General features: G+C 48.7%; 1 protein-coding gene across 1 annotated transcript in view; it reads left to right on the top strand.

The window, feature by feature from the left end:
• ANKS6 (ankyrin repeat and sterile alpha motif domain containing 6) overlaps positions 1-11,830 on the top strand; it is a 58,177-nt gene extending 46,347 nt beyond the window's left edge. The window contains exons 14-16 of the mRNA XM_012638289.1: positions 618-734; positions 7,740-7,836; positions 11,732-11,830. Coding sequence (XP_012493743.1) covers positions 618-734; positions 7,740-7,836; positions 11,732-11,781 — 264 coding nt within the window. The 3' untranslated portion in view covers positions 11,782-11,830. The remainder of the gene's footprint in view (positions 1-617; positions 735-7,739; positions 7,837-11,731) is intronic.
• Positions 11,831-24,843: the final 13,013 nt, after the last annotated feature.

Below are 24,843 nucleotides of genomic sequence, written 5' to 3'. Positions count from 1 at the left end.
TCATCCTGCCTTAGAGGAACAGAGGCCCTGAGTTCATGTCCAGGGCCCAGCACGGCTGGCAGAGCTGTTAGGATCTCACCCGCAGAAACCCAGGGTCGCATGGTTTTGAGATGCCCTTATTCTCAGCCCTTCTCTGCCCCCCATGGCCCTTCTCTGCTTTGTTGCTTCTGCTTATTTCCTCCCTCTGTCTTTCCACAGTCTGCTCCTCTCTTGTCCTCTGAGGGGGAGACGAGGTGAGTACCGCCATATACCCACGTTTCTGTGCAGTATCCGGTATTGTTAGAAGTGGGTTTCTAACCCACTTGGGTTTCTACCATTCTAGCCACCGAGACTACTCTCTTGAAGATTTTCCTTATTTGTTTTATTTAAGGATCTTTCCAAAATGCATCTGTTCAGAAAATCCAAGGGCTAGAGCTGAGAAGAGTTGGTGTTTAATATTTTCAACTACATTTTAAGCATAAAGTCGGGAATTGGAAGTAGTGAATCATAATCAGTTCACTCCTAATGAGCACTCATTGCTCATAATCATGGTATCTCTGTTGCGGTTGGGATGTTGCGGTTGGTCTTTCATCCCGTGGCATCGGGCAGATGGTGGCGAGTCCCCCCTCTCTTCCCAGGTGGATATGGAAGCCTTCCTCACGCTGACTGACGGCGACTTGAAGGAGCTGGGCATCAAGACAGACGGGTCCAGGCAGCAGATTCTGGCAGCCATTTCCGAACTGAACGCAGGCAAGGTATTGTCTCAGCCTGTTTTCTTTCCTTGTTTCAGGCAGCTGAGAGCCTTGCTGGGGTCCTAGGGTCTAGGGTAGTCTAACTTCACCTCCTCTGGCATATCCAACAGAGCCAGCCCCACTCGCACACTGCTCGTGACCTACTGCTTACTACCTCCCAGCCTTGCCTGTTGCCTCTTCGGACCTCTCTCCCCATAAGGTTTCTCCCCAGACTCAGCCAGAATATTCCCTGGGGTAATTTCAACCCACAGAGCCAGGTATTGCCCACGGGAGCACCATGGACACAGAGCCCTTGGTTCAGAGAGGCCCTAGAGTCAGGCTGACCTGGATTTGAATCCTGGCTCCTCCACTTACTTGCTGTGTTGCCTGGGGCAAGGCATATACCTCTCTGAGCCTCCCTGCAGGGTGAGGGTAATAAAGTGGTTGCAAGGATTAAAAACGCTTAGCCGAGCACCTGGCACACAGAGACCCATCAATCACTATTGTTATTGTTGGCATCCCAAGTTTTTGTCTAATGTTAAATTTGTTTCATCAGCTTTAAAGCTAAAGATTATTAGTGCCCCCCATCCACCCAAAGGTGCACACACACCAAAAAAATCATCACTTACTTTGTAAATGTTAATTATAGTTGCTATTGGGCTATTCATTTTGCCTTCTGCTTTTTTTCCAAATATAGGATGGATTTTTCTGTTCCTCATTCCAGCAACAATGTATAATACCTGCTTACCTGTTGCTTTTTTACACTTTGCCTAACAGCTTCCCACTTGTTGGACAATAGTGTCATGTCGGGGATTTTACAATTATAAATGTTACCATAATAGAATCTCTGCCTTTTGCCTTTTTCTTTCTTCTTCTTCTTTTTTTTTTGTTTGTTGTTGTTCTTTGGGCTATGTTCCACAATATGAGATTATGTCAGACAGCATGGCCATTTTTATGGTTCTTTCTGTATATTGCTGGATTATGCACAGAAATATTGAACAGACGTATAGCGCCTGCAGCAAATAAATATTTATGTAGCACTTTATCATTTACAAATCACTTGGCATACATTTCCTCAAGACAGCCCAGGGAGGCTGGTGTCCTTACACTTACTTTGTCTAGGTGGCAAGTGAGCAGAGTCTAGGGAGGGGGGACCATGCCCAGATCACAGGGTCGTGGGCAGAGGAGGCAGAATCTACAGCCAGGTCTTCTGGCCTCTTCATCTTAACCTTTCTGCTGCCTCACAGTGTGTGGAGGCGGCTCCTCCCAGCCCTGCCAGGATTGTTTTTGTTGTTGTTATATCATGATTATTATTATTTTTTGAGACAGGGTCTTGCTCTGTCACCCAGGCTGGAGTGCAGTGATGTGATCATAGCTCACTGTAGCCTCAAACTTCTGGGCTCAAGTGTTCCTCCTACCTCAGCTCCTGAGTAGCTGGAACTATAGGCGCACACCACCACACCCAGCTAAATTTTTAATTATTATCTGTTTGTAGAGACAGGGTCTTGCTTTATTGCCTAGGCTGGTCTTGAACTCCTGGCCTCAAGCAATCCTCCTGCTTTGGCCTCCCAAAGTGCTGAGATTACAAGCATGAGTCACCGTGCCTGGCTCATTCATTGTTATTACCTGTCTGTAGGCTATGAGTTGATCCTTCAAAGTGATTTAGTTAGCATTGCTGCAGGCATTTGCAAGTCTTAGTGTTTTTCCTCAAGACTTTACTATTTGTTCTTTCTCCTCTGTAAATGGCCTGTTTATATGCATTTCTTGCCTGTTCCCTGGGCCTGGACTGCCTCACTTTACAGATAGGGAAGCCCAGGCTCAGAGATGAGTAGTGACCCCTGACTTCCAGACCAGCACTGCTTCTACTCTGCTGTCAGATGTGCAGGGGGAGGGAGGTAGGCGAGGCAGGCGTGGAGGTTGCAGAGGTGGGCAGGTCTTGGCTATTAGAAGAGCATCATCCAGGAAACAGAAACCCCAGGGTGGCTCACAGAGGGTGCATTAACCAAAACAATCACTAAACTCTTTGGGGCATTGATTTATTCATGAAAAAGGGCCCTTTGCGAATCTGCTGTGTCCCAGGCGCTGTGTGAGTGCTGAGCATTCAGAATCACTCCATGCCCAGCACTGTGTCTGAGCATGTCACATACTGTAGTCATTCATTTAATCTGTGCAAAAGCCACTGAGGTCAGTTCCAGTTTATAGATGAGGAAACCAAGGCACAGAGAGAGGTTAAAGAGTTTGCCCAAGGTCACATAGCCAGTACATGACAGAGCCAGGGTTTGTGTCCTGGCCACATGCTGTACTGCCTCAGTGTAACTCACCCACAGCACACATAAAGGAGAGGCAGGTGGTGCCATGAAAGCTGGCTTAGAGTAGGGCTGGAAGGTAAGGGATGGGAAGACATTCCTGAGCAAGTGGCAGGGTGGCTGAGATCTAAAGGAAGAATGGGAACCCCTGCATAAAGCAGTAGAAGAAAAGTGGAGACCAGGCAGAGGGAAGCACATGTGCAAAGGCCCTGTGATGAGAAGATGTGTCACACATTTAAAGAACTACAGCAGTGTCTGGAGCACAGAGCAAGAGCCACGACATGCGAGAGGTCCCAGGGGACAGATGAAGGCCCCCAGGGTGGTCAACGGTGACCCAGTCAAATAAAGGCAAGGGCTTTGGGGGGGGACAGTGAGTGACCATGGATGCCATGGCCCAGGAGTTAGAGGAACCTTCCTCCTCCTGGCCTCTAAAGCGCAGGTGTGTGAGCCCTGGAGACGATGGAGGTGGGGGATGCCATGTGTCAGCCAGGTAAGGAAGGAGAAGGATGGAAAAGGTTCTGGATGCAGGGACAGTGAGAGGACAGGCCAAATGGCAACTGCTCATCCAGAACCTCCCCTTTGCCCTCTGTGGCCATGGCCTCCTTGGCCCAGTATCACAAAAAGAAGACAGACTTGGCTGGTTTGCAAACCTTCAGAAACCTAACTGGCATCACCAGAATGGACAATGTGACATCTTGAGCTGACCCCGAAGGAGGACATTTTTCTTAAAGTTTATACAGACTAGAACCTTTTTCTAGTTTTCTTTCCCCATTCCCTGTTCTATAACAGTCTGGTACTGTACTGAGCAGGTCCTCTCAGGAGAGGCAGAGGGATGGCTGTTGGTGTCCTCCTTGGGGGCCCAGCTCACCAGCTCCCAACCAAGAGACCCAGGTGCCCCTGACGTGCCAGGCCCAGGGCACCACTTAGCCTACCCTTGTCCTTCCCAAAGGCAGCATCCACCCTGCAGTCAGGCGACTCCACACAGCAGCAGGCATGAGGGGAAGGAGCCATTCTGAACTAGCTCCCTGGAGAAAGGCCCTGACATTCAACGCAGGTAGTACCAGATAAAGTCCTCTGGAAGTATATCCTAGCGTGTCATAGAGAAAAGGCAAGATTAGGACGAAGTTTAATATTACAAAAACAAATTTAACTTCTGCTACACTATTCCAAGTTACCACTGCAACTGTGTGCTGCTGCTTAAAATGAGCAAGGAACTCCTCAGGCCAAAGGTGGCTTCTAAGAACGCTTCTGATGCCTGTGAGATGCTCTGGGCCTCGGCTGTTCTCGATCAGCCTGGCCCTGGCTGCAGGAGCTCCTGCCTCTGCAATTGCTACAGCACACGAGCTTCACCTTCTGACCTTCATACATTTTCTTTTGCAATGCAAGCTGGGCCCAGAGAGTACCCACTATGGCTTCAATGCTCCGTACACACTGAGAAGCTCAGCCAGGGACACGTGCAAGAGGGAGGCCCAGCTTTCCTTGCCCCCGTGTCTGTCTTGCCGTGGTCCACAGCATGCTGGTGGGTTGTGGGATCCATGTAATGGTTCTACAGCATTTTAACAAACAGAGGAGAATAGAAAATATGCTTTGCAGGTAGGAAGGACAGAACTTGCTTCAGTTATATATGATTGCATGAAACAGGGTTATGATATAAATGCATTTCTTACATAATCAAAAAAAGTTTCAGCATTTTAGCCTAAAATTTTTTTAAGTGAGTATTAACCAGAAACCTGATTCATAATAACATAATAGTGTCAGCAAATATTATCAGGCGTAGCATCAGCAAAGCATTGTGGACCCTCAGCCTGCGAGCCAGGTAAGTTCCAGGTGAACCTGTCCCGGTATTTCAGTTGAGAATCTGCTTATTAGTGTGTTAATTTCACAAGAGTTATGTATTGGAGAAGGCTCACTAGAAATGATGAGTTAGTTGGTCCTAAGCCACTGTTTCTTTCTGGTACCCTTTTTGTCCTTATCAAAGCAGTGCATATTCATTTTACTAAATTTGCATAGTACCAAAATTGTGAAAAGAATTTTTTTTAAGAAGTCACGAATCACGATCCAATCACCCAGAGGCCAATGCCATTCACTTTTGGGCGGATAACTCTGCAGTGCTTTGTGTCCAATTTTTTTTTTAAACATGACTAAGACAAATTTGGATCTACAATTTTACATCCTGCTTTCTTTTTTTTTTTTTTTTTTTTTTTTTCGAGACAGAGTCTCACTGTGTTGCCTGGGCTAGAGTGCCGTGGCGTCATCCTAGCTCACAGCAACCTCAAACTCCTGGGCTCAAGCCATCCTACTGCCTCAGCCTCCCGAGTAGCTGGGACTACAGGCATGCGCCAACATGCCCGGCTAATTTTTTCTATATATTTTTAGTTGTCCACTTAATTTCTTTCTCTTTTTAGTAGAGACGGGGTCTCGCTCTTGCTCAGGCTAGTCTCAAACTCCTGAGCTCAAACAATCCGCCTGCCTCGGCCTCCCAAAGTGCTAGGATTACAGGTGTGAGCCACCGCGCCCGACCCACATCCTGCTTTCTTTAACATGAAATATATGCAGCTACCCATGTCACTAAGAACTCTCTTTTCATATAACAAATTTGTATAGACGTGCTAAAATTAATTTTTTAAAAATCTCTACTTGTTGCATATGCAGATATCCAAACTTTATATAAATAGTGCTATAGTGGACAACTTTGTGTATAAGGCTTTCTAATCATTCTGTCAGAATAGATGTCTAAAAGTGGAATTACTGAGTCAAAGAGTCAGAATCAAGGTATATGTATACCTGAATTACTTTCCAGTGAGAGCCAGTAATCACTCCCGCCAGCTAGGTGTGTATGAGTTCTAGCTTCACTGCAGCCTTGCCAGCATTGCGTACTACCAGTTTGTTTTTTAATCTTTATTAATATGATAGGACAAAAAAATGTGTCCTGTTTTAATGTGCATTTTTTGGAATACTAGGTAGGTTGAACCTTTTTTTCTACATTTAATGGCCATTTGTTTTTTTTTTTCCTTTCGAGAATTATCAAGCAGGTCCTTTGAAGCTCAGGGGTTTTTAAAGGGCAGTTATCATCTTCAATCCGCTGCAGATACAGGAAACGATTATAATTTTCCTCCCTCCTGAGATTAGGAGGCAGCGAGTGCCAGGACCCTGTCTCACTCTGACCTTGTTCCTCAGGTAGTTAAGGCCAAGGTAGTGTTCAGTAATGAAACTGCTTGTCACCCCCTCTGTTACTTCTTAACCCTCTGCAGTGTGCATGGTGCCACCCCATTCATATCTCAGGGTGAGCTTGATGGCAGCCCTGGTGGGTGACATTATCCCCATTTTACAGATACGGAATGGGGACGTGCGTGGGAGGCCACCACTAATCAGTGCTGGAGGAGGGACTTCAAGGCCTCTGACCCCACACGCCATGCTCTGTCCGTCTACCCTGCAGCCCCGAGATTTGTGCCGATGGAATGCCGAGGGCATCCTTCCACCTGTTTGCCTGGAAGGACTGACATGAAGGGAGAATCTTACTGTCCTCTCGGGGATCTGGGAGGCCTTGTCAACACAGATGTCTGCTTGGGGGTCTGGAGAACACCCCCCACCACCACCCAGAGTGAAATGACAGGAAAGAAAGTTTGAAATCTGGGCTTATTCCGTCGACTTTTTCCCCCTTTTCACTCTTAGCAAAGAACAATCTGCCAGACATTGTACATTTTTAATTTACTTTACATTTTGACCACATTTATTTGTTAATTTTAAAAATATATGTTTGATCCACACTGCTGCCTTCTGAGGGCAGGACCTGGGTGCCTCTTACACAGAATCTGATATCAGCAGCAATCATGTGAGGTGCTATTATCATCCCCATTTTATAGATGAGGAAACCAAGGCCCAGAGAGGTTACATTTCTTGCTCAGGGTGATGCAACCACTAAGTGGGAGAGATGGACTTTGAACCCAGGCTGTTTGGTTCCAGTCTCTGTTCTTTTTATTTTTTTTTACAGAGAAAACAGAGTCTCACCAGGCTGGCCTCAAACTTCTGGGCTCAAACTGTCCTCCCACTGCAGCCTCCTGAGTAGCTGGGATGACAGGTGCCACCTCGCCCAGCCCAGCCTCTGTTCTTAGCCTCTGTGTATTACTGCCTCTCAGCCATGTCCTCAGTGAAGATGTTTTCTGGGCTTAGAGAAACATCCACGTCCACTCTTTACCCATGTCGGAATATGTGTATGGGGGCTAGGAGTGTCGTAGGGATGGGGTGAGAAGGGAATCTCTGTGAAGAGGAATCTGACACCTTTTGGGCAAGGGGGAGTGAAGGCAGTTCAGCCTCTGCCTGCATAGCAGGAGGATACATACCTCTCATTCAATTCGCTGGAAATCTAAAGGCTGGAAAGACACTCGGAGCAGGGCAGGGGAGGAGACCTTCCTTCCAGGCCACGTGCCTGGGACCAGCCGGTCCTGCTCTCTGGGCTCTGCCTCCTGTCCTGGTCCAGGGGATTGGACTCCTGCGTCCTGGCGCCCTCTCCAGGGCTGACAGGCTGCGATGGCGGTGCTGGGGAGAGCCTGACTAAGTGTGTTTTTATTAAGCTTGGTGCTCTTTCAATTAGGTAATTTATTTTCCCCAAGACGCCCATGGGTTTTTCGAGTATGAGTTGAGCATTAACAGCACTGTGTCAATTGAATTAATGGTTAAAAGATTTAACAAGACTTTCTGTGTCTGTTTTCAATTTCCTCCACAGGGACGCGAGAGACAAATTTTACAGGAAACCATTCACAACTTCCACTCTTCCTTTGAGAGCAGTGCCAGCAACACCAGGGCTCCTGGCAGCAGCCCCTGTACGTGACCTCCCTCCTGTGGCCACCAGTGTGAGCTCTCTGAACCCCACCTCCACCTTCACATAGCCAGGGCCCAGCCCCTGCTCCCAGACACACACCCCGCTCTGTCTCACCGCTGTGCCTCAGCCGTGTTGCTCTCTGCCTGGAACACCCTTCGTCCCTCTGCTGCGTTAGTCAGTAGTGCTCGTTGCTAGAACGAGCTACAACACACAGAGATTGAGTCTCACATCACAGTCCAGTAGGACTGCTTCTGGTTGCAGGTGGTTTCACATCGTGATTCAGGGACCCAGCTCCTTTCATCTTGTGCCCCAGAGTCTTTGCTTCTGGGTGGTAGCAAGGGAAGGGGATGGTGGAGAAGGCCCAGCCACTTCTTAACTGCCTTGTTCTTAACTGATACACTCCCGTTCACGCTCCCTTGGCCACCTGAACACAAAGGAGGCTGGGAAGTATAGTCTCCGTTCAGCTAGCGGCTTCCCAGCAACAACTTTAAACTTAGATGGGGAGTGCATATTTTGGTGGCGATTAGCCCGCCCTGCCACAACTTCCCTTAAAACTTTCAGCCTGTCCCTCCTGGTCTAAGTCACCTATCAGGTGAAGCCTTTCTTGACTCCCTTCTAGCCACTGTGTTCCCTTAGTGCTTTGTATGTGACTCTGCTCTAGCACTGCTGCATACATCATACAACAGGCGTTGGGGATGTGTATGTTGAGTGCATTTTTCTTTATTGCAACAACAGCCTTTTATATAGGAAAAATAGAGGAGACCTGCTGTGTGGATCCTTCTTTCTGGCTTTCAGTTTCCTCATCTGCAAGACAGAGAGTGGAGGGACATGATGCTCTGATACTGCACGCTGCTCACCCCGTATCACTGTGGGCTTTCTGCACTGCCAGGGGGATCTGAAGACCAATGTGTCACATTGAGAAAGGACTGTGGTGCTCAAGTTTTCTAGGCAAAGAAGTGTAGAATTTGGAATTCTTTTCTAGATCCTGTTAATGCTACGTTCCTCAAAAGTGAATTGGCCTGTATAGTTTCCAACCATATCATATTGTATTAGAGGGGCTCTGACTTTTAAAAGCCAGTTGCTTTCCGAAGTGCTTTCCAGTGAGTAATTCATGTGGCCAGTGCTTGCTGCATTTCCGTTACATGCTGGATGCTGAGCATGCAGGGACAAGCCAGGGCTGCTCTCCACCCTTGAGCATCTGGACGGGCAAGAGGCAGCACAGTAGAGTGGAAAGAGCTTGTGCTCTGGACTCCGGTTCAAGGTTCAGTTCTGGCTTTCAGTATCTTAATTGGATCTTGGAGCCAGTGTGCATAAAGTGCTTGATCTGCAAGAAGTACCCAATAGATAGTGGCCTTCACGGAATTCCAATCTTTACCACCAGCTGTGCTGGGCCACGTGTTGGTCTCCTTGGGAGGTGCCATCTCACATCTGTCCCTCCCCCAGCCATGAAAGCCCATCCCACTGTGCCGGCTGTCCGAGGTGATTATTGCCGCACCACCTGCAGCCTCGTGGTTTCCTCCCTCTGCCTGAGGCCCAGTGGGTGATGTTCTTTCTTCATCCTCCCATCCTTCCACTGACAGAGGTCAGCTTTCCACATGACTGAAGATAAAGCATTTCATTTGGGCCATTACTGACACACATCTTTATAAAGCTTCCTCGGGTTCCATCCTCCTTTAAGGAGACACGCTTCTTGATCGCCTACTATGTGCCAGCTGCTTTACCGCATTGTCGTTTTACCCTCACCACGCCCCTGGAGGTAGCACTGCTTAGCTGCCTCCTGCACATCAAGGAAACAGCTGCTTTGGAAGAGGAAGCTGCTTGGCAGTTACACGGCTTGGAAGGAGCAGATCTGGGGTTAACCAGGCCTGTTGGCCTCCAAGCCTGTGCCTTTTCCACTAACTCCTGGAGATTCTCGAGCTAGAAGCACTGGGGATTCCCACTGTTTCAGTGAACTGATATCTTCAGGGGCTGTCAATAGGCCTAGAATTATCTGCCCCTGAAATACATGGCCCCTAGTGTTACATGCTTTGCAGTTTTGTGCTTGCTTTTCGCTGAAGTCCTGTGTTTTGGTAACCCGTGTATTAATGTAGCTTCCACTCAGGTAAGTTTGATTGAGCACCTACAAGACACAGGTGCTGTGCTGAGGGTCACTTTCCACAAATGCAAACCTCCATGATCGTGTTGGATGACCCTGGACAGAGCAGGGCTTTTCATTCCCCTTTTGCAGACAGGAAGACTGAGACTCCAGATGCTGCCTCTTCTTGTCTTTTTTACTGGACTCAAATGTCCAAGGTTTTTTCTCCAGGTATTTGTGTGCTGGTTGGTGAGAGGTTCCTGGCACCCTTTCTGGGCCTTGCTCACTCCCTCCTGGGGACACTTCTCACCCCACGTGTGTCCCCAGCCATCTCCACGAGGCTGTCCCCTCCACAAGAAGTACCTCCCTTGCTCAGTGACTCTTCACCAGCATTTCCCAAAGTGTGCTCCTTGGAACTCCAGTTCCACAGGATAGTAATAGGTTTTTGATAAAGAAAATTAAGGGAGCGTGTATGTGAAAGTAGGGCGAGGTTCCATGATCAAGTGGGTTTGGCAGACACTGGGTTAAAGCCGAGCTACGTGGGTGTCTTTGCTGCAGGCGTCTCATGACCTTCAGCCTGCAGGTGTGTAGGGGGCCTCTTCACGGGGCCATGGAGCTTGTAGCATTTCACACATTCTTCTGATCACAGAATACTTCTCCAGGGCACTCTTGAAAGACACCGTTGGGGAAGACCCGCTTGACTGGGACAGTAGCAGCCCTGAGCCCTCCCAGCCCTGGGGGTGGGGCATGGGGTGCCAGAGCACCTCAGCTGGCTCAGGGTCCTTGGTAGCACACCCCCCCTGCAGAGGTGGCCTGCTTGGCAGTGGGACATCAAGGTGAGTGGGTCCCCTGACTTTGAGATGGTGGGGACCCTGCTCATGAGGCTCTCCGTCCTGGGAGACTCCTGCTGGGTGACGAGCATGGTTTTCCAGCATCCATACAGTGTCCTGCTAGGGTGTGCTGGGTGTCCAAGCCCCCACTGGCCAAGGCAGGGCTCCCACCTCCTTGCTGCAGTGCCAGACCATTATATGGAGGCCAGCTGGTTTTGCAAAGAGGGCATTTACTTCTTCATTCTTTGGTTCAATGAGCATCTACCCTGCACCAGCCCCATGCTTGTGGTCTAAACCCATGATGAAAAAGACTCATCTCTGCCCTCAGGGGAACCTTGGTACCTTAAAGGAGTCAAGCACATAGTAAAATGGTGCAGTGGTAGAGGTGTGTGCTTGGTGCACGGCACAGGGAAGGTCATCAGTGATGGCCCCAGCCCAGCCTGGGCAGGGCTCCGAGGAGAGAACTGGAGCTAGGTCTTAGAGGACAGGTCTGGGCATGGCTGGCAGGCGGGGAAGAGAAGGGGATCCCAGACTGGGAACAGCGTGTGCAAAAGCAGTATGTAACATTTGTGGGTAATATATCGTTGGGTAAGTTAGATACGTGTTTTTTTGATTTTTGGTCCTTTGGAATATGTTGGAGCAATCTGTTATCCTGGAAAGAGCACTGGATCTAGAGTCAGACCTAGCACTGGGTTTTGGCTCAGCCACTTCTCACTGGGTAATGTTGGATATGTTTCTTCATCTCTGTGAGCCTCAGTTTTCCTTTTGGTTATAAGGGGATAGTAATTTCCAAGGTGCCGAAGATCAGAGGAAAATGAGAAAGCCCTTTTCATACTGTGGAGCTATGCAGATGTGGGAAATCTCAGAGACAGTTGCACATTTTTAAATCCGCCCTCTCTCTTTCTCTCTCTGTGTCTCTCTCTCTCCCTCCCCCTCTTCTCCCCTCTCCCCTCTCCCCTCTCCTCTCTCCTCTTTCCCTTACCCTAATGAAGCTATGGCAGGGTGGGTGAGGCCGGAAGAAGTCACCTCCAGCAAGAGGTAGCAGCAGCTGAGATGGCTCTGCTGGCATCAGAGCCAGAGCCTGGGCAACAAGAGGGTCGACCTTCGGATCCCGCCCTCCGTCAGTGCCTGACTCTGGGCTTCCCAGCAAGGTGGACGGAAAGAAAGGAGACAGTCTGGCCAAACTATAGGAGCCGATGCAGTGAGCAGAGAGGGGCAGGGAACCCTCTCATTTGCTATTGCCATGGAGCTGTCTGAAGACACGTTACGTTGACCAGGCCCGAGGCTGGATGGCTGTGGACATCCACACTGTCCTGTGCTTCCAAGTAAGTGCCTCCTGAAGGGCCCGGGACCCTCCCCAAGAAGATTCTGCAGCCCACAATGAAGGTGCCATCCTGTGTCTGTCCTCCACTCCAAGCAAGTTAATCATGTCTTGTTAACCAGTAGGTCCTGTTCAACATTTAGAGACCTGATGTTTTCCCTAATAAAGTTGATACCAAATTCTGCAGGACTGGGCTGCGAGAGGAAATCCCCTGGGTAAGGTGGGTGGTCAGTCACCTCCCCTTGGGAGTTTCTCACTCACTAGTCAAATATTTCTTGAGGGCTTGCCAGGCTCCCCAAAGGCCCCGGGGGGCTCTGCGCCTCCTTAGCATGCACCCTAAGTGTGAATTTAGACCCTGCCTTAATTTCAGCCCCTCGGCGGAGGAGCCAGTCTCAGATAGACAGAGGTTCACCAAGGCTTGGGAATGACAAGAGGGAAGCAAGCACGAAGGATCACAGCAGTGCATAGAGCACAAAGCTGGCCCAGTTGACTTGTCTCAGCACACCCTGCGCCCGGCTTCCTCCCTGTGCAGACTGTGTCTCCCAGCCTAGTGGTGTGGAGTGCAGGGTTCCTCCCAGCTTCCTGGGCCCTGCTGGAACCTCCCCTCCAGGGCTGGCAGACACCGGCATGGCCATCCTTGTCAGGGAGACTTGTCCCCACCCTCCTGGTGGCTGTATCAGGATTCGGCCATACCCCAAGTCCTTACCGATGCTGCAGTATCCATTGATAAGAGGCCAGGATGCCATTTCATTTCAGCCGTAGAGTGGGTTTCCATCCTCACCATCAGACACTATTTTGTTATTTTCGGGCAAGGACTTGATTCTTTGAAAGATTTTGTTTGTCAAACTGTGTGTACTAAATAATGGTGAATCTATCTTCCCACTTTGTGCTCATCAAAGGCATAAAATGCTCAGATTTCTTCCAGTGATGGCTGTTATGTAGCAAGCCCCTGGGGTGTGCCAGAAGCTTCTAGAAGTCTACCTGTCTCATCTTCACAATAACCCTGTGAGGCAGCCTGAATATTCATTCCGTTTCTATCAGTTTGGTGACTGTGGCACACAGATGTTAACCACCTTTACCGAGGTCACGTGGCCAACACGGGACGGTTCGGTTTGAGTGCAGGTCTCACCTCGGAGCACAGGTGCTCGTCGCGATGTCTTGCTGCCTGTCAGCAGACGGTAACAGTGAATTGGCACAGCCCAGCCAACACCACCACAAATAAATGAAACGTTACTTAGTCTCTGCTGCTTGTTCACAGTGGGGGAGGGGGACGCTTGTGAAATACTATAAATAGGGTGGTGATTCTCTCTGCTTCTTTTAAGAATTCTCTTAGTAGGGCAGTGCTGGGGGCACCCCCAGTTTCAGTGCCTCACGCTGGCTGCTCAGCTCTAGGGAGCCTTGGGGAAGCAGAAGGAGGAGTGAGGCCCTGGGGCCCCAGAGGGCAGGGAAGGGTGCTAGGGAGGCTGTGGGCTTGGGGCCAGTGCTCCATGAGGAAGAAGAGGAACGTTCCAGGGATCAGAGCCCTCGGGAGGGGGGAAGCCTATGCCAGGGAGCTGGAGAAGGGATTGGACCCGCGGAGTGGTTCCCAGGCGCCAGTACCAGGTGGAGGTGATATGAGAGCAACAAGTACAAGGCTACGAGTTTGCCTGACACTGAGTATGTTCATTTTTGACAGGGCTGGCCTTGATTTTGACAAGTCCCTCCTACTTTGGGAGGGGGGTGTGGTGATGGTAATTTTAGTTTCACTGGAGTGTGGAATCCAGAAGTCTGAAGAGCACTGTTCTAGGTCACTTTTGAGATCCCTTCCAGCCCTGTGGTTCTGTGAAAAGCTATAGAAAGAAGGGGGAGTGGTTCCTCCGTAAGTTAAACATAGAATGACCAGAAAACCCAGCAATTCCACTCCTAGGTAGATGCCCCAAAGAACTACAAGTAGATATACAGACAAAAACGTGTACACAGATATTCATAGCAGCACTATGCACAATAGGCAAGAGGTGGAAACAGCCCAAATATCCGTCAGCTGATGAGTAGACACACAAAATATGGTGTAGCCGCACCATGGAATATTACTCGGCCAGAGAAAGGAAGTACTGATTCATGCTACAGCCTGGTGAACCTCGAAAACATCAGGCCAAATGAGAGAAAACAGACACAGAAAGCCACAGATTGTATAATATGATTCCATTTATATTACCATAAAAAAGTGGGGGGCTAGTGACCTGGCTGACCTGCACCTTCTCTGCCTTGCCCTTCAGTATGAGGGACACGTGGCCATTCTAGGGTCTTCCTTCCCTCTCCCTCCCATATGCACGTGCCTCTTGGTCAGGGAGTAGATGCACCGAGGGTTTCACGCCAGCGTTCCCAGGGCCCAGCACAGAAAATGCTTCACAAATGCACCCCGAATGGAGTGGGGCTGGTCCGGTCCTGGGGATGGTCTCCCGGCACCAAGTCACCTCCTGTGCTGGGGCCCTCTTGCCACTTCTCTGGTTTTCATTTCGTCTCTCAAGCTTCTCCACTTCCCTTGCTGGCAGCTCTTAGCGGAACAATTGTCTCCACTTTCAGCACAATCAAAAACACTCCCTTCGAGCCCGCGGATGAGTGTTCTCAGAAGTGCCGAGGCATTGGCGTGGATGCCCACTCCAAGGGACCTGTTCAAGTGTTGATGCCCTCAAGGGCCCCAGCCCGTGGCCTCCCACCCCCTCTCCACCTGCTCCCCCACCTCAGCCACAGCCCACGGCCCCTCCTCCCGCCCAGTCCTGCTCCCCACCCCTTCCACAGGTGCCCATCCAGAGACCAGTCACTAAGCAACAGCGGAGGCTGATCTCATAGTGTGCGTCCCAGGGAGCTGACCTGTTACAAGGGGCTTCCTAAGTGGTCAGGCTGTGCATGCACAGAGGGGAGCCTCAGCCATGAAGAAGGCGCTAGAGCTTCCGTTGTCCATGAAAATCATGGTGGATTCAATAGAATGAGGTGGCCACAGGGAAAGCTGCCTGGCCACATCCTCACAAGGGGCAGCAGACAAGAGCTTGTGTCAGACTGGATCTTCCAGGGAACTTCCATCGGCCACCTGGAGCCTTGGGCATGCCGGGGGCGGTGTGGGGGGCCCACAGCCCTTCCCAGGCGGGCGCGCACTGGTGGCACACCATGGTGGGCACTGGGGAAGTGCCAGGGAGTACAGCAAGGTCCCTGCCTTCGCAGAGCTTGTGACCCACTGGAGCAATAACAGTCCTGGCTCCGAAGGCTGGTGTGAGGACAGACAGTCCGAGTGCCCAGCACGGTGCCTGGCACATGGCAGGTATCCTCAGCATCTGAAGCTTTTAACCATTCATTTCTTCTCACCTCCTAGGTAGATGCCCCAAAGGAGGTCAGGACGTATGACCTCCCTGTCAACAGCCACAGAACTAGGTTATGGACCTGTGACAAGGGCCAGGAAGGCACTAGCCAGATTTATGGTGAGAATGAATGGAAAATATTTGTTAATTGGGAAGCAATAGACATAATTCAATTTATAAACCACAATTGTTTAAGGAAGAAGACAGAGTAAAGAAAATTAGGCAGGAGAAGCACAAGGTACAGACTGTGTTAGAGCTGTGTAGTAGGTTTACATCAGTCCCCTTTCCGTCATGCACTAAAACATAGTCACTTAGTATTCCTGGGTCACCTTGATTTTTTTAATTTTAAAAAGTTCATTTTTATTTTTAAAGAATTGTGCAAGTCATTATCAATGAGTCTATTCTGTTGTGCAAGACACATTGATGTTTTTATGTCCTCTGTTGAGAGCCCCAAAATCAAGTGTAGCTGTCATCAGAAGCCCATGGGGTTCCAGGATGTGCAGAGTCCAGGGCTGGAGGCCTAAGGAGCCCCTCTGTCGGGTTTCACACCTGGGGAAAAACTCCAAATGGGCTCCTATTCACACTCCTAGTGTGCTCTCCCAGCTCCTCGAGCTTCCTGCTGATGTGAGCATGGTTCTCTGCATGATTAATCATTCATGACACTTGAGTAGTGCTTGTCTAGCTATAGCCTTGCCTCTCAAAGTATGGTCTGTGGGCTGGTTACAGTGGCTCACACCTGTAATCCCAGCACTTTGGGAGGTTGAGGCAGGAGAATCGCTGAGGCCAGGAGTTAATGACCAGCCTGGGCAACATAGCAAGACCCACCGTTCCCTACTCCATCCCCTTCCCCCAGCATCTCTACAAAACAAATTAGCCAGGTGTGGTGGTGCATGCCTGTAGTCCCAGCTACAGGGGAGACTGAGGCGGGAGGATCACTTGAGCCCAGGAGTCGAAGGCTGAGAGAGCTATCATGGCGCCCCTGCGCTCCAGCCTAGGTGGGAGAGCAAGATCCTGTCTCTAAACAAAAGCAAAGTGGGGTCCATGGACCAATAGCTTTGGTGTTCCCTGGATGCTTTTAAGAAACGCAGGCCCTGCCACAGTCCCCAGGGGATGCATATACGCACTGTTGGCAAAGTGGTGGTACATTAATCTTATGCACAACATCATGTGAGCACTCTGATGCTCTTACACGGAGGGGGAAACGGGAAACCGGTTCTGCAAGCAATGTTACATGGATAGTTACGGTAGAACTGAGACTCACACAGGCTTCTCCTTCAACTCCAGTAAGCACTTATTGTGGTTTCACAAGCACATTTACTCCTCTCCTCCACCCAGAGGTACCGTCATTACTACACAGTTTACAGATGAGCATAGTGAGGCAAACAGAGAAGTTAAGTAACTTGCCTGAAGATGACTACCTTGATCTAGACCTACCTCATTATGGAATTGATCAATTAGGATTCATAAGCAGCTTAAGCAGGTCTGCAGGGTAGGGTACTCATATTCATCCTGGCTTAGTGGACCCCAGGTCAGGTCCATGTCAGAAAACTTGGATTTGAGTCCTACTGACACCACTGAGGAATAAGAGGGCAGATCACCTCATCTCCAAGGCCTCAGTTTTCCCTTCTGTAAAATCTGGCAAGGCTGTGGTGAGGCGTAAATGAGGCAGTAGATGCTGGAGTGTGCTGTAAAGTGCTATGCACACAGTAGTTAGTGGCTTTATTCTCCAGGGACCCTGGCACGATGGTGGAAGAGGAAGAAGCTTGGAGAACTGGGAAGTTGCAGTAGGTGGAACTTCAGGGTTGCCATGGAAACCAAAGCTCTGAGGCTGATCAAGGCAGGAAATACCATCTGGTTTTAAACACCAAAAAGCTTCGACTCACACTGGACTTATTTCTGTAAACAGCAGAATTAACATCATCCCCTAGCAGCTACGTCAACCCAGAGCAAGCTGGAAATTTTTGTCTTTCCCCTGATTTCCATGGTTGGATCTGGACAAAGCACCTCAGGAACTCCTTGTTCATCAGCTGTCACTTCCAGAGAAACGTGGACATCACTTAATAAATCTGAGCTTAAATGAAAGAAAAACACCCACCCCTCCCCCTTCCCAGGCTTTGCAAGCACGGTGGAAAGGTAGAGATGGTGCCCAGGGACAGAAGGGAAACCTGGGGTCCCTGTCGGTGCTAAAGCTGGAAGGGCACTGAGCATCTGGTCTCCTTTCCCCCAAGTTATGGGTGGTTAAGTAGGCCCAGAATGGGATGGTGCCTGCCCAAGGTCACACAAGAGACCAATGACAAAACTGCAACTTGCACCTAAGTCTCTCAACTCTCGATTCACTGTTTTCCACTTGGCCAATCACACCTTCCTTTGATGTTTGTTCCAGCATCGTAGTGTCGCTCCCTGGGAAGCACTGAGCTTGGGATTTCTCTGCTTCCCCATGGGCTCTGAGGAGCAGGAAGCAGAACATGTCTTCAGTCCCACGCCTCCCAGGGATATCACAGGGAAGCCATTGTTTCTTTGTTTTCTTGGGAGAAACAATATTTCTGTAAACCATATGAACCGAAACAAATCAGGATGAAATTTTAAAATCGAAAGGGCTATGACTTTAAGTTTTCAAATTCTGGAGTACTATCCCGGTTTCATTGCAGCCCCCAAATACACCAGTGGTCTCGTGGGGGTGAGCACTTCTATCACGGGGCTACTAGGAATCATTTAAGCAGAGAGCATTGCTGGGAATGTAGGCCCAGAGTGGCAGCTGCTGTGCTGTGCAGCTCTGCTTGCCCTCTCTGAGCCTGTTTTCCCATGTGAGTATCTCTGAGGTTCCTTCCAGCTCTGACATTCTGTGACTTGATAACCATTTTCAAAGAAAGGAAAGGAGATCCATTGCTCCTTGTTCATCAGCTGACATGAGCCTGAATTGAGAGGCCAGGCCCTTCGGCTCCCTGCTGACCGGGACCTGGGAGTTTCCTGTGAATGGGGCTTGGAGGGAAATGGTCTCTATCCAGCCTCAAGGGGAGAGGGGCATCTGAGAACTACCGCAAGCCATAGACCCAGGACCCTGGCAAGTGACACCCAAGGGTAGCTCCAGAGCACTCATCTGCAGCTGTGTTCACTCCAAGCCACTGCACCACTCCCTCTGACATGCAGGCTGTGCCCTTCAGCACCTTCGTCCTCTGTTCACCCACGGAGGTACAGGAAGCTTCGTCTCCTGGGAGTGGAGGCAGGGACTGTGGAGCTAGCTGGACAATCTCGTGGGCCTGCAGAGCTCGGAGAATTCAAACCCTTGAGTGAAGCCCCTCCCCACATGTCACTGAGGGCTGTGTCTGGGTCCTGTTGTGTTCATGGGAACCTGCATCTCTGAGCCCTCACTCGCCTTCTGCCCCTTGGGATAGGTGAGGTCCTCCCATCCCTTTTCCACTTGCTTGGAGCTATGGAAACCACCTCATAGCTGTCTCAAGGGACTTCCCAAGCCTCCGCAGCCGGGTTTGGGGATCCCTGGGGTTGCCAGGGCTTCACGAGCTGCCTAAGCTGTGGGGGAGGGAAGACCTGGAAAGCACTGTCTGAGATTTATTTCTAACCTGGTTCCCTGGGGAGGAAGATGGCGTGTTTCAGTCAGGAAGAACTTGAGAAATACCAAAGAGAGCTGAAGTCCCCAAATTATAAAGCTCCATGTTTCCAGTCCAACTAAGGGCAGGGACATAGCAATCCTAGCTGTGTGGGCCTGGGGAAGTTAGTTAATCTCTCTGTACCTCTGAATCTCTGTTTTCCCACTTGTAAAATGGGGATAATAAATCCCTCCTTCTGTATTGTTCATGAGGATTAAATGAGAAAAAGTATCCCCAGTGCCTAGCACACAGTGCTTAACAAATTTGTGAAAGTTGGAAAGCACTTCCATTTCCACTCTCCAGCTGAAGCTTCTTAAGGAAAAGTATGCGTGGTAAATCCCATTTTGCAAGCTGGGGTGAAACCCCACCTCAGACAGGTAGGGTGAGTTGTGAAAGATCACAGACCAGCTGCGTGTTAGACTGGCATCCGTCTGCCATCTGAGTCCAAGACTCTATCCGTCTCTCCACAACCATGAAATGTGTCACTTTCTGAACCCTTTAAGAAAATGAAGGGAATAAAAGTAAATTTGAAGCGTGTATATTCCCTTAAGACATGCGGCAACTGAGAAATGCTAACTTTCAATTTTTTATTTACTTTCTTTTCTTGCAGTTCCCTGAGAGGGATGTGGTTTGGAAGCCAGTTTTGTTACGTGCATCTTTCCTTCATATTCTGCCTTGCTATTTCCAACTGTGGTGTTATTTGTGATGACGATGTCTAGTATGTTCTCTGGGAAGTTAACACCCCAGAAAACAAAGTCTTCTTTAGTGATGAACACTCAGCCTGGAAGCAGAGACAGAGAACATCTCCCTGAGACAATAGCTTGAAATTGGGCTGCATAGAAAATCTGGAGAAACAACCAAGGTTTTTCCTCGCGCTGCAGTTGGAGGCTTGTAGAACTGCAATCTGGGAAACTGAGGGACGTGACCTGCCAGGGTCAGAGAGCTGGTAAGTAGGGATAGACTTCTTTTTTTTTTTTAATTTTATGAAAAAAATTTTTTCCTTATGTTTATTTATTTTTCTATTTTTAAATTTTTTTAGTTGTCCAGCTAATTTCTTTCTATAGTTTTAGTACAGACGGGGTCTTGCTTTTGCTCAGGCTCGTCTCGAACTCCTGAGCTCAAACGATCCGCCTGCCTCGGCCTCCCAGAGTGCTAGGATTACAGGCGTGAGCTACCGCGCCCGATCAAGGGATAGACTTCTTAACAAGAGACAAAAGCACAAAGTCTTAAGGCAAATCATAGTAATAGATTGGACTACATAAAAATTAAAGATTTCTTTTTAAATGAAGGACACAAAGTAAACAGGGAAAAGGTATTTGCAGTGTCTAAATCTGACAAGGGAGTAACAAGGGATTCATAGCTAGATTCTACAAGAAATATTTGCAAACCAAGAAAAGGTAGTTCGCAGAAGCAGAACCTAGACTAGCTGACAAGTATGTGAAGAGAGGCTCAACCTCACCAGTAACTGAGAGAAATGCAAATTACAAGAAGACTCCATTTTATACCCGTCAACTTCAATCATTAGGAAAGTAGATAGTGCTAAGTGTTGGCAAGGATGTGGGTCATGTTCCCTGGCATAGCCATCCAGAAAGCAGCCTGGCATATTTTAGGGAAGTGGGTATGTGCTGCCTGAGGTGACAGTCCCAGGCTTGTGTGCCCTGAGATGGCTTTCTCATCCTCCTCCTGCTGTCCAGTTGTCATGGGGATCTGGTCCCTTCAGGTGGCATTTCTCAGGCTCCTTGTCAGCTGACTTTCGCTGAGGGGCCCTGACAGGCTCCACTCTTTCACCTCGAGAGAGACATCACGGCCAATGGGATCCCACTCAGCACCAAGCTGTGGCAGTTTGGGGTGATGACTGACATGTGCGTCTGGGACTTCCTGTTCTGCCTTCTTGCTGCAGACTGTCAGAGGAGAAGAAGCCAGAGTGTTCTCCCTCTTGGCCTTAGGTGGCATCTCCAGCAGCAGCTACATCTCCTCCAAAAGGCCAGCTCTGTCCCAGTGGCTCAGCTGTGATTCCAGCTTTATCAGCTAACCCCTCCCCTGTCTGTCCCTCCACCCTAGGGAAGGTGGCCGTTTCCTGCTGTTACTAGTTTCTGGACTGTCTCCCCATCCCCAAGCAGTTTTGTACTCTTCCATTCCCCAAGTAACCAATCCCCTGCATTCCAAGTCCCTCTGTGTTAAATACTCAGGTAGTTTCTATTTTCTGGTTAGACCGGTTACTATACCTGTGATCCAGCAGTCCCAATCCTAAGTGTGTACTGCAGAGAAACTCTCATGTCAATCCCTAGGGAAAGATGTGCAAGGATATTTACAGTGCTTGTGAAAACAGAGAGTGGGAGGTAGCCTGGGCACCACTGCTAGAGGAATGAATGTTTAGTAAGGATTGATAAATATGTGACATGTATGGGGCACATTGCAGGAGTGACCATGTTGAAAGTTGGGAGAGAAGTGGGAATTAGGCACAAAGGGAAAAGTGAAGTGGGAGAAGAGCCTTGTGTAGAATGGATGATGAATGTGTGTCTCCAACTCAACCTCTGCAAATGAGGTTTAAAAAAGTGTACACTGTGCCCTCAAAGGATGAGTGGGAAAGAGTATGATCATCCAGGCAGACGGAATAACACAAGGAAGGGAACAGAGGCCTAGAAACAGTTTATCCAGGGAATAGCAAGAAGTGGGATATGGCTGGGACCTGGGGTCTATGCTTGGCAAGGCAAGTTGGGGGAGGCCCTTGGGGCCTTTGAGCCTTATCAAGGATGCTGGACTCTGCCTGTGCAATCACAGAATGCCAGCTGCATGCAAAAGGTCTGAAAGATCTGTTCAGCCTCTCATGGGTAGATGGGGAAACTGAGGTCCAGAGAGGGGCAAGGGATTGGCCCGAACATCACGCTGTGGTAAAACAGGTCCAGAGCCCAGTTTCCTGACTCCTATTTAGGTCATTCCCTCTTCTTTTCTCTTCCCTAAGCCCCCAACTCTGTGCTGAGAACTGTGCTGGCCCAGGGGACACAGCCCCTGCCCCCAAGGAGCTCTACTACTGGGAGGAGATGGATAGAGTCAGATGGCCCTGATATGTGGTGAGATGATCTCCCAGTGTTCATGCCTTTTTGAAGACCAGCAGAAGAACTTCCAAGCTGAGCCCAGCCCAGATTACAGACACACACAAAAAAGTGGTTGTTATTTTAAGCCGCAAATTTTGGGGGTGGTTTGTTATACCAGCAATAGATTACAAAAACATGCAGTATAAAGTTCTCACTCTTAAGTGGGTACTGAAAAGAATGCATTCACACGGATGTAGAGAGTGAATCGATAACTAATGGAGACTCAGAAGGGTGAGGGTGTGTGTTTGGGGGGGAAGATGTTGAGAAATTGGTGAATAGGTACAATGTATGTTATTTGGGTGATAAGTACCCTAAAAGCCCTAACTTGACCACTACCAATCTATGCATGTAACAAAACTGCACACACACCCCATAAATTTGTACAAATAAACAAAGTGAAGATTGGAAAAAAAGTTGAAAAGCACAGAGAATGTGGTAGACCAGAGGGAGTGAGAATCAATCTGACCCAGAGGATTCTGAGAGCTGAGCAGGGTAGAGGAGAAATTACAGACAGAGAAGATGAGTCTTGGGCGTCACCAATGCATTTCAACAGATCTCTAGCTGAGGACCTACTATGTGCCAGCTGGGCTGGGCTTAGGAGGAGACAGAGAAGGGTAGACACAGCTTAGTAAAGAGGCAGCTTGAATCTCAGCAGTGATGGTGCAAGGTAGGAAGTAGGAAGTGCTTAGTGCCCTGCAAGAGGTGAGGGGAAAGGTTGGGGGTGTGCAGGAGACAGCAGAGTTGTCTCCTCCTCGGAGGGACACCAGGGAAGGCTTCACAGAGGAGGTGGAATTTAATTTGGGCCCTGAAAAGTGGGTAGAACTTAGAGCTGGTGGGGAAAGTTTTCCAAGTGGAGGGTTTCCTGTGCACAAAGAAGCACAAAGCTTGCGATGCATGGGCCGGCAGGGAGTCTGAAGTGGCCAGGACCAAAATGATCAGATAAGCACAATGAGAGATGATAGTCTTGCTCTCTGTTGTAGATAAACCACATATATGAAAAGATATTTTAAAATTAAAGCAAGCCCTAGTAACACTCTGGTTATGTGAGTTAGGGAGAGAATGAACCCCGAATGAGAGATTCCTTCCAAAGTCGTTCACGTTATCATCATGGATTGGGAGACAAATAAATGCCTAAAAATAGATATAGAACATTAATGTTTCATTGATCATAATACCATTTTCATGAACATTAAAAATACAGAATTTTGGCAAGAAATAATTTTCACAAAAAGGGAGAAAAGAGGTATTTGGAAGGGTTTGGTATCTCTTTCCACACCCCTTTTGATCTGCTGGCAATCATTTTTGGGGGGCCTGTTTGGTATCACAGTAGAGGGTGAGAGGGCACAGGTGGTAGGGCTGAAGGCTCTGGAGACTTTCAGACCAGTTAGAATCCCAGCTTTGCCCCTTTCTAGCTGTAAAGTGCTAAGGCACCTGGTAAATGCTCAATACAGTGTTTTTTGCTAAAGTTGCTCATGATTGTTATTCACCCATCTTAAAAAGAAGAAGCTGAGGCCAAGGAGCTCCCAAGTGTCGGCATGTTGGGGAAAGGACGCAGTCCCCACGTCTCCTCCTTTGGCTCCCCCTGTCTCTCCTCCCCGCACCCCCTCTTCTCTGCCCCTAGAGGTTGTGCTGTCATCTGCCGAGGTGCTGAAGTGAGGATTGAACTCCAGGCCCTCTGACTCCCATCTGGGTTGCTTTATAAGGACCTCCAAGGTGCCAGTAAATCAGTTGACGCTCTTGGATTCTCATACCCAGCATCAAACCATGTCCAGAGAAGAACATGCAAGCAGCAGGGGACTTTGCCAGAAGAAATGACAAAGGAACAGTAGGAGACATCAAGTGCCCACCTTTGACAAAGGGAAATAAAATAATATGAAAAGTTACAAAATCAATCATGTACTTAACCTTGAAGCTGTGGTGTGGTGGAAAAGACTGGCTGGCTCCGTAAGTCCAGAATTACCGTGCAAAAGTTTTCACCTTTCCTGTGCTGTCTTGGGCAAATCATCCAACCTCTCTAAGACCTCGTTTCCTCTTCTGAAAAATGGGCATACGAATCCCTCGTAAAACCATTAATGATAATTCAATGAGGTGATATATGCTTCTAGATGACACTGGACAGACATGAGGCTCGAGCAGGGACGGGGCACGACCCCTGAGCTGTCTGTGCCTTGCTCTGCAGAGGGAATCTGCACCTCCCCCAGACTCTCCAGAGGTTTCCTAACCACCCTCTCCCCAAATTTGAGAGACACTGATGACTTCTCCTTGTTTCTATTATAAGATTAAATCTAATATTGAAAAAGATCAGAGAGATAAGAAGAATTGAAAAAGGAAAAGCAGTAGTAAACAACAGATATCAAATGTAGTGGGTTTTGGGTTTTTTAAAAATCTTTTTGTTGTGTTGTTGTTGTTCAAGTTTTTTAATGAACTGAACTTGTCATCCTCTGGACAAACTTTACAAAATGAACATAAAAGGGAAAAGAATAGAACCAAAAGCAGTAACAAAACTGCAAAGTGATACAATAAACTTTTTTTTAATAAAAGGAATACATGCTTATGGTGAAAGGTAATTCAAGCAGTATAAGGTAGAAAATAAATCTGTTTTTACCCCTCCGGTTATCCCTTATCCCTGGTCCTATTAGCCAGAGTTCACCACTCTCGGAAGCAAAGAACTTTTTATTTGTTTTCACATCGCAAGTAATGGTATCCATTTTTTTGAAGGAGAAGATGGAATTCAGAAGATTCCCAGAGGCA

Source organism: Propithecus coquereli, unplaced genomic scaffold, assembly GCF_000956105.1.
Source record: "Propithecus coquereli isolate 6110/MARCELLA unplaced genomic scaffold, Pcoq_1.0 Scaffold128, whole genome shotgun sequence".
Lineage (NCBI taxonomy): Eukaryota > Metazoa > Chordata > Mammalia > Primates > Indriidae > Propithecus > Propithecus coquereli.
This window is presented reverse-complemented; position numbering and strand designations above follow the sequence as displayed.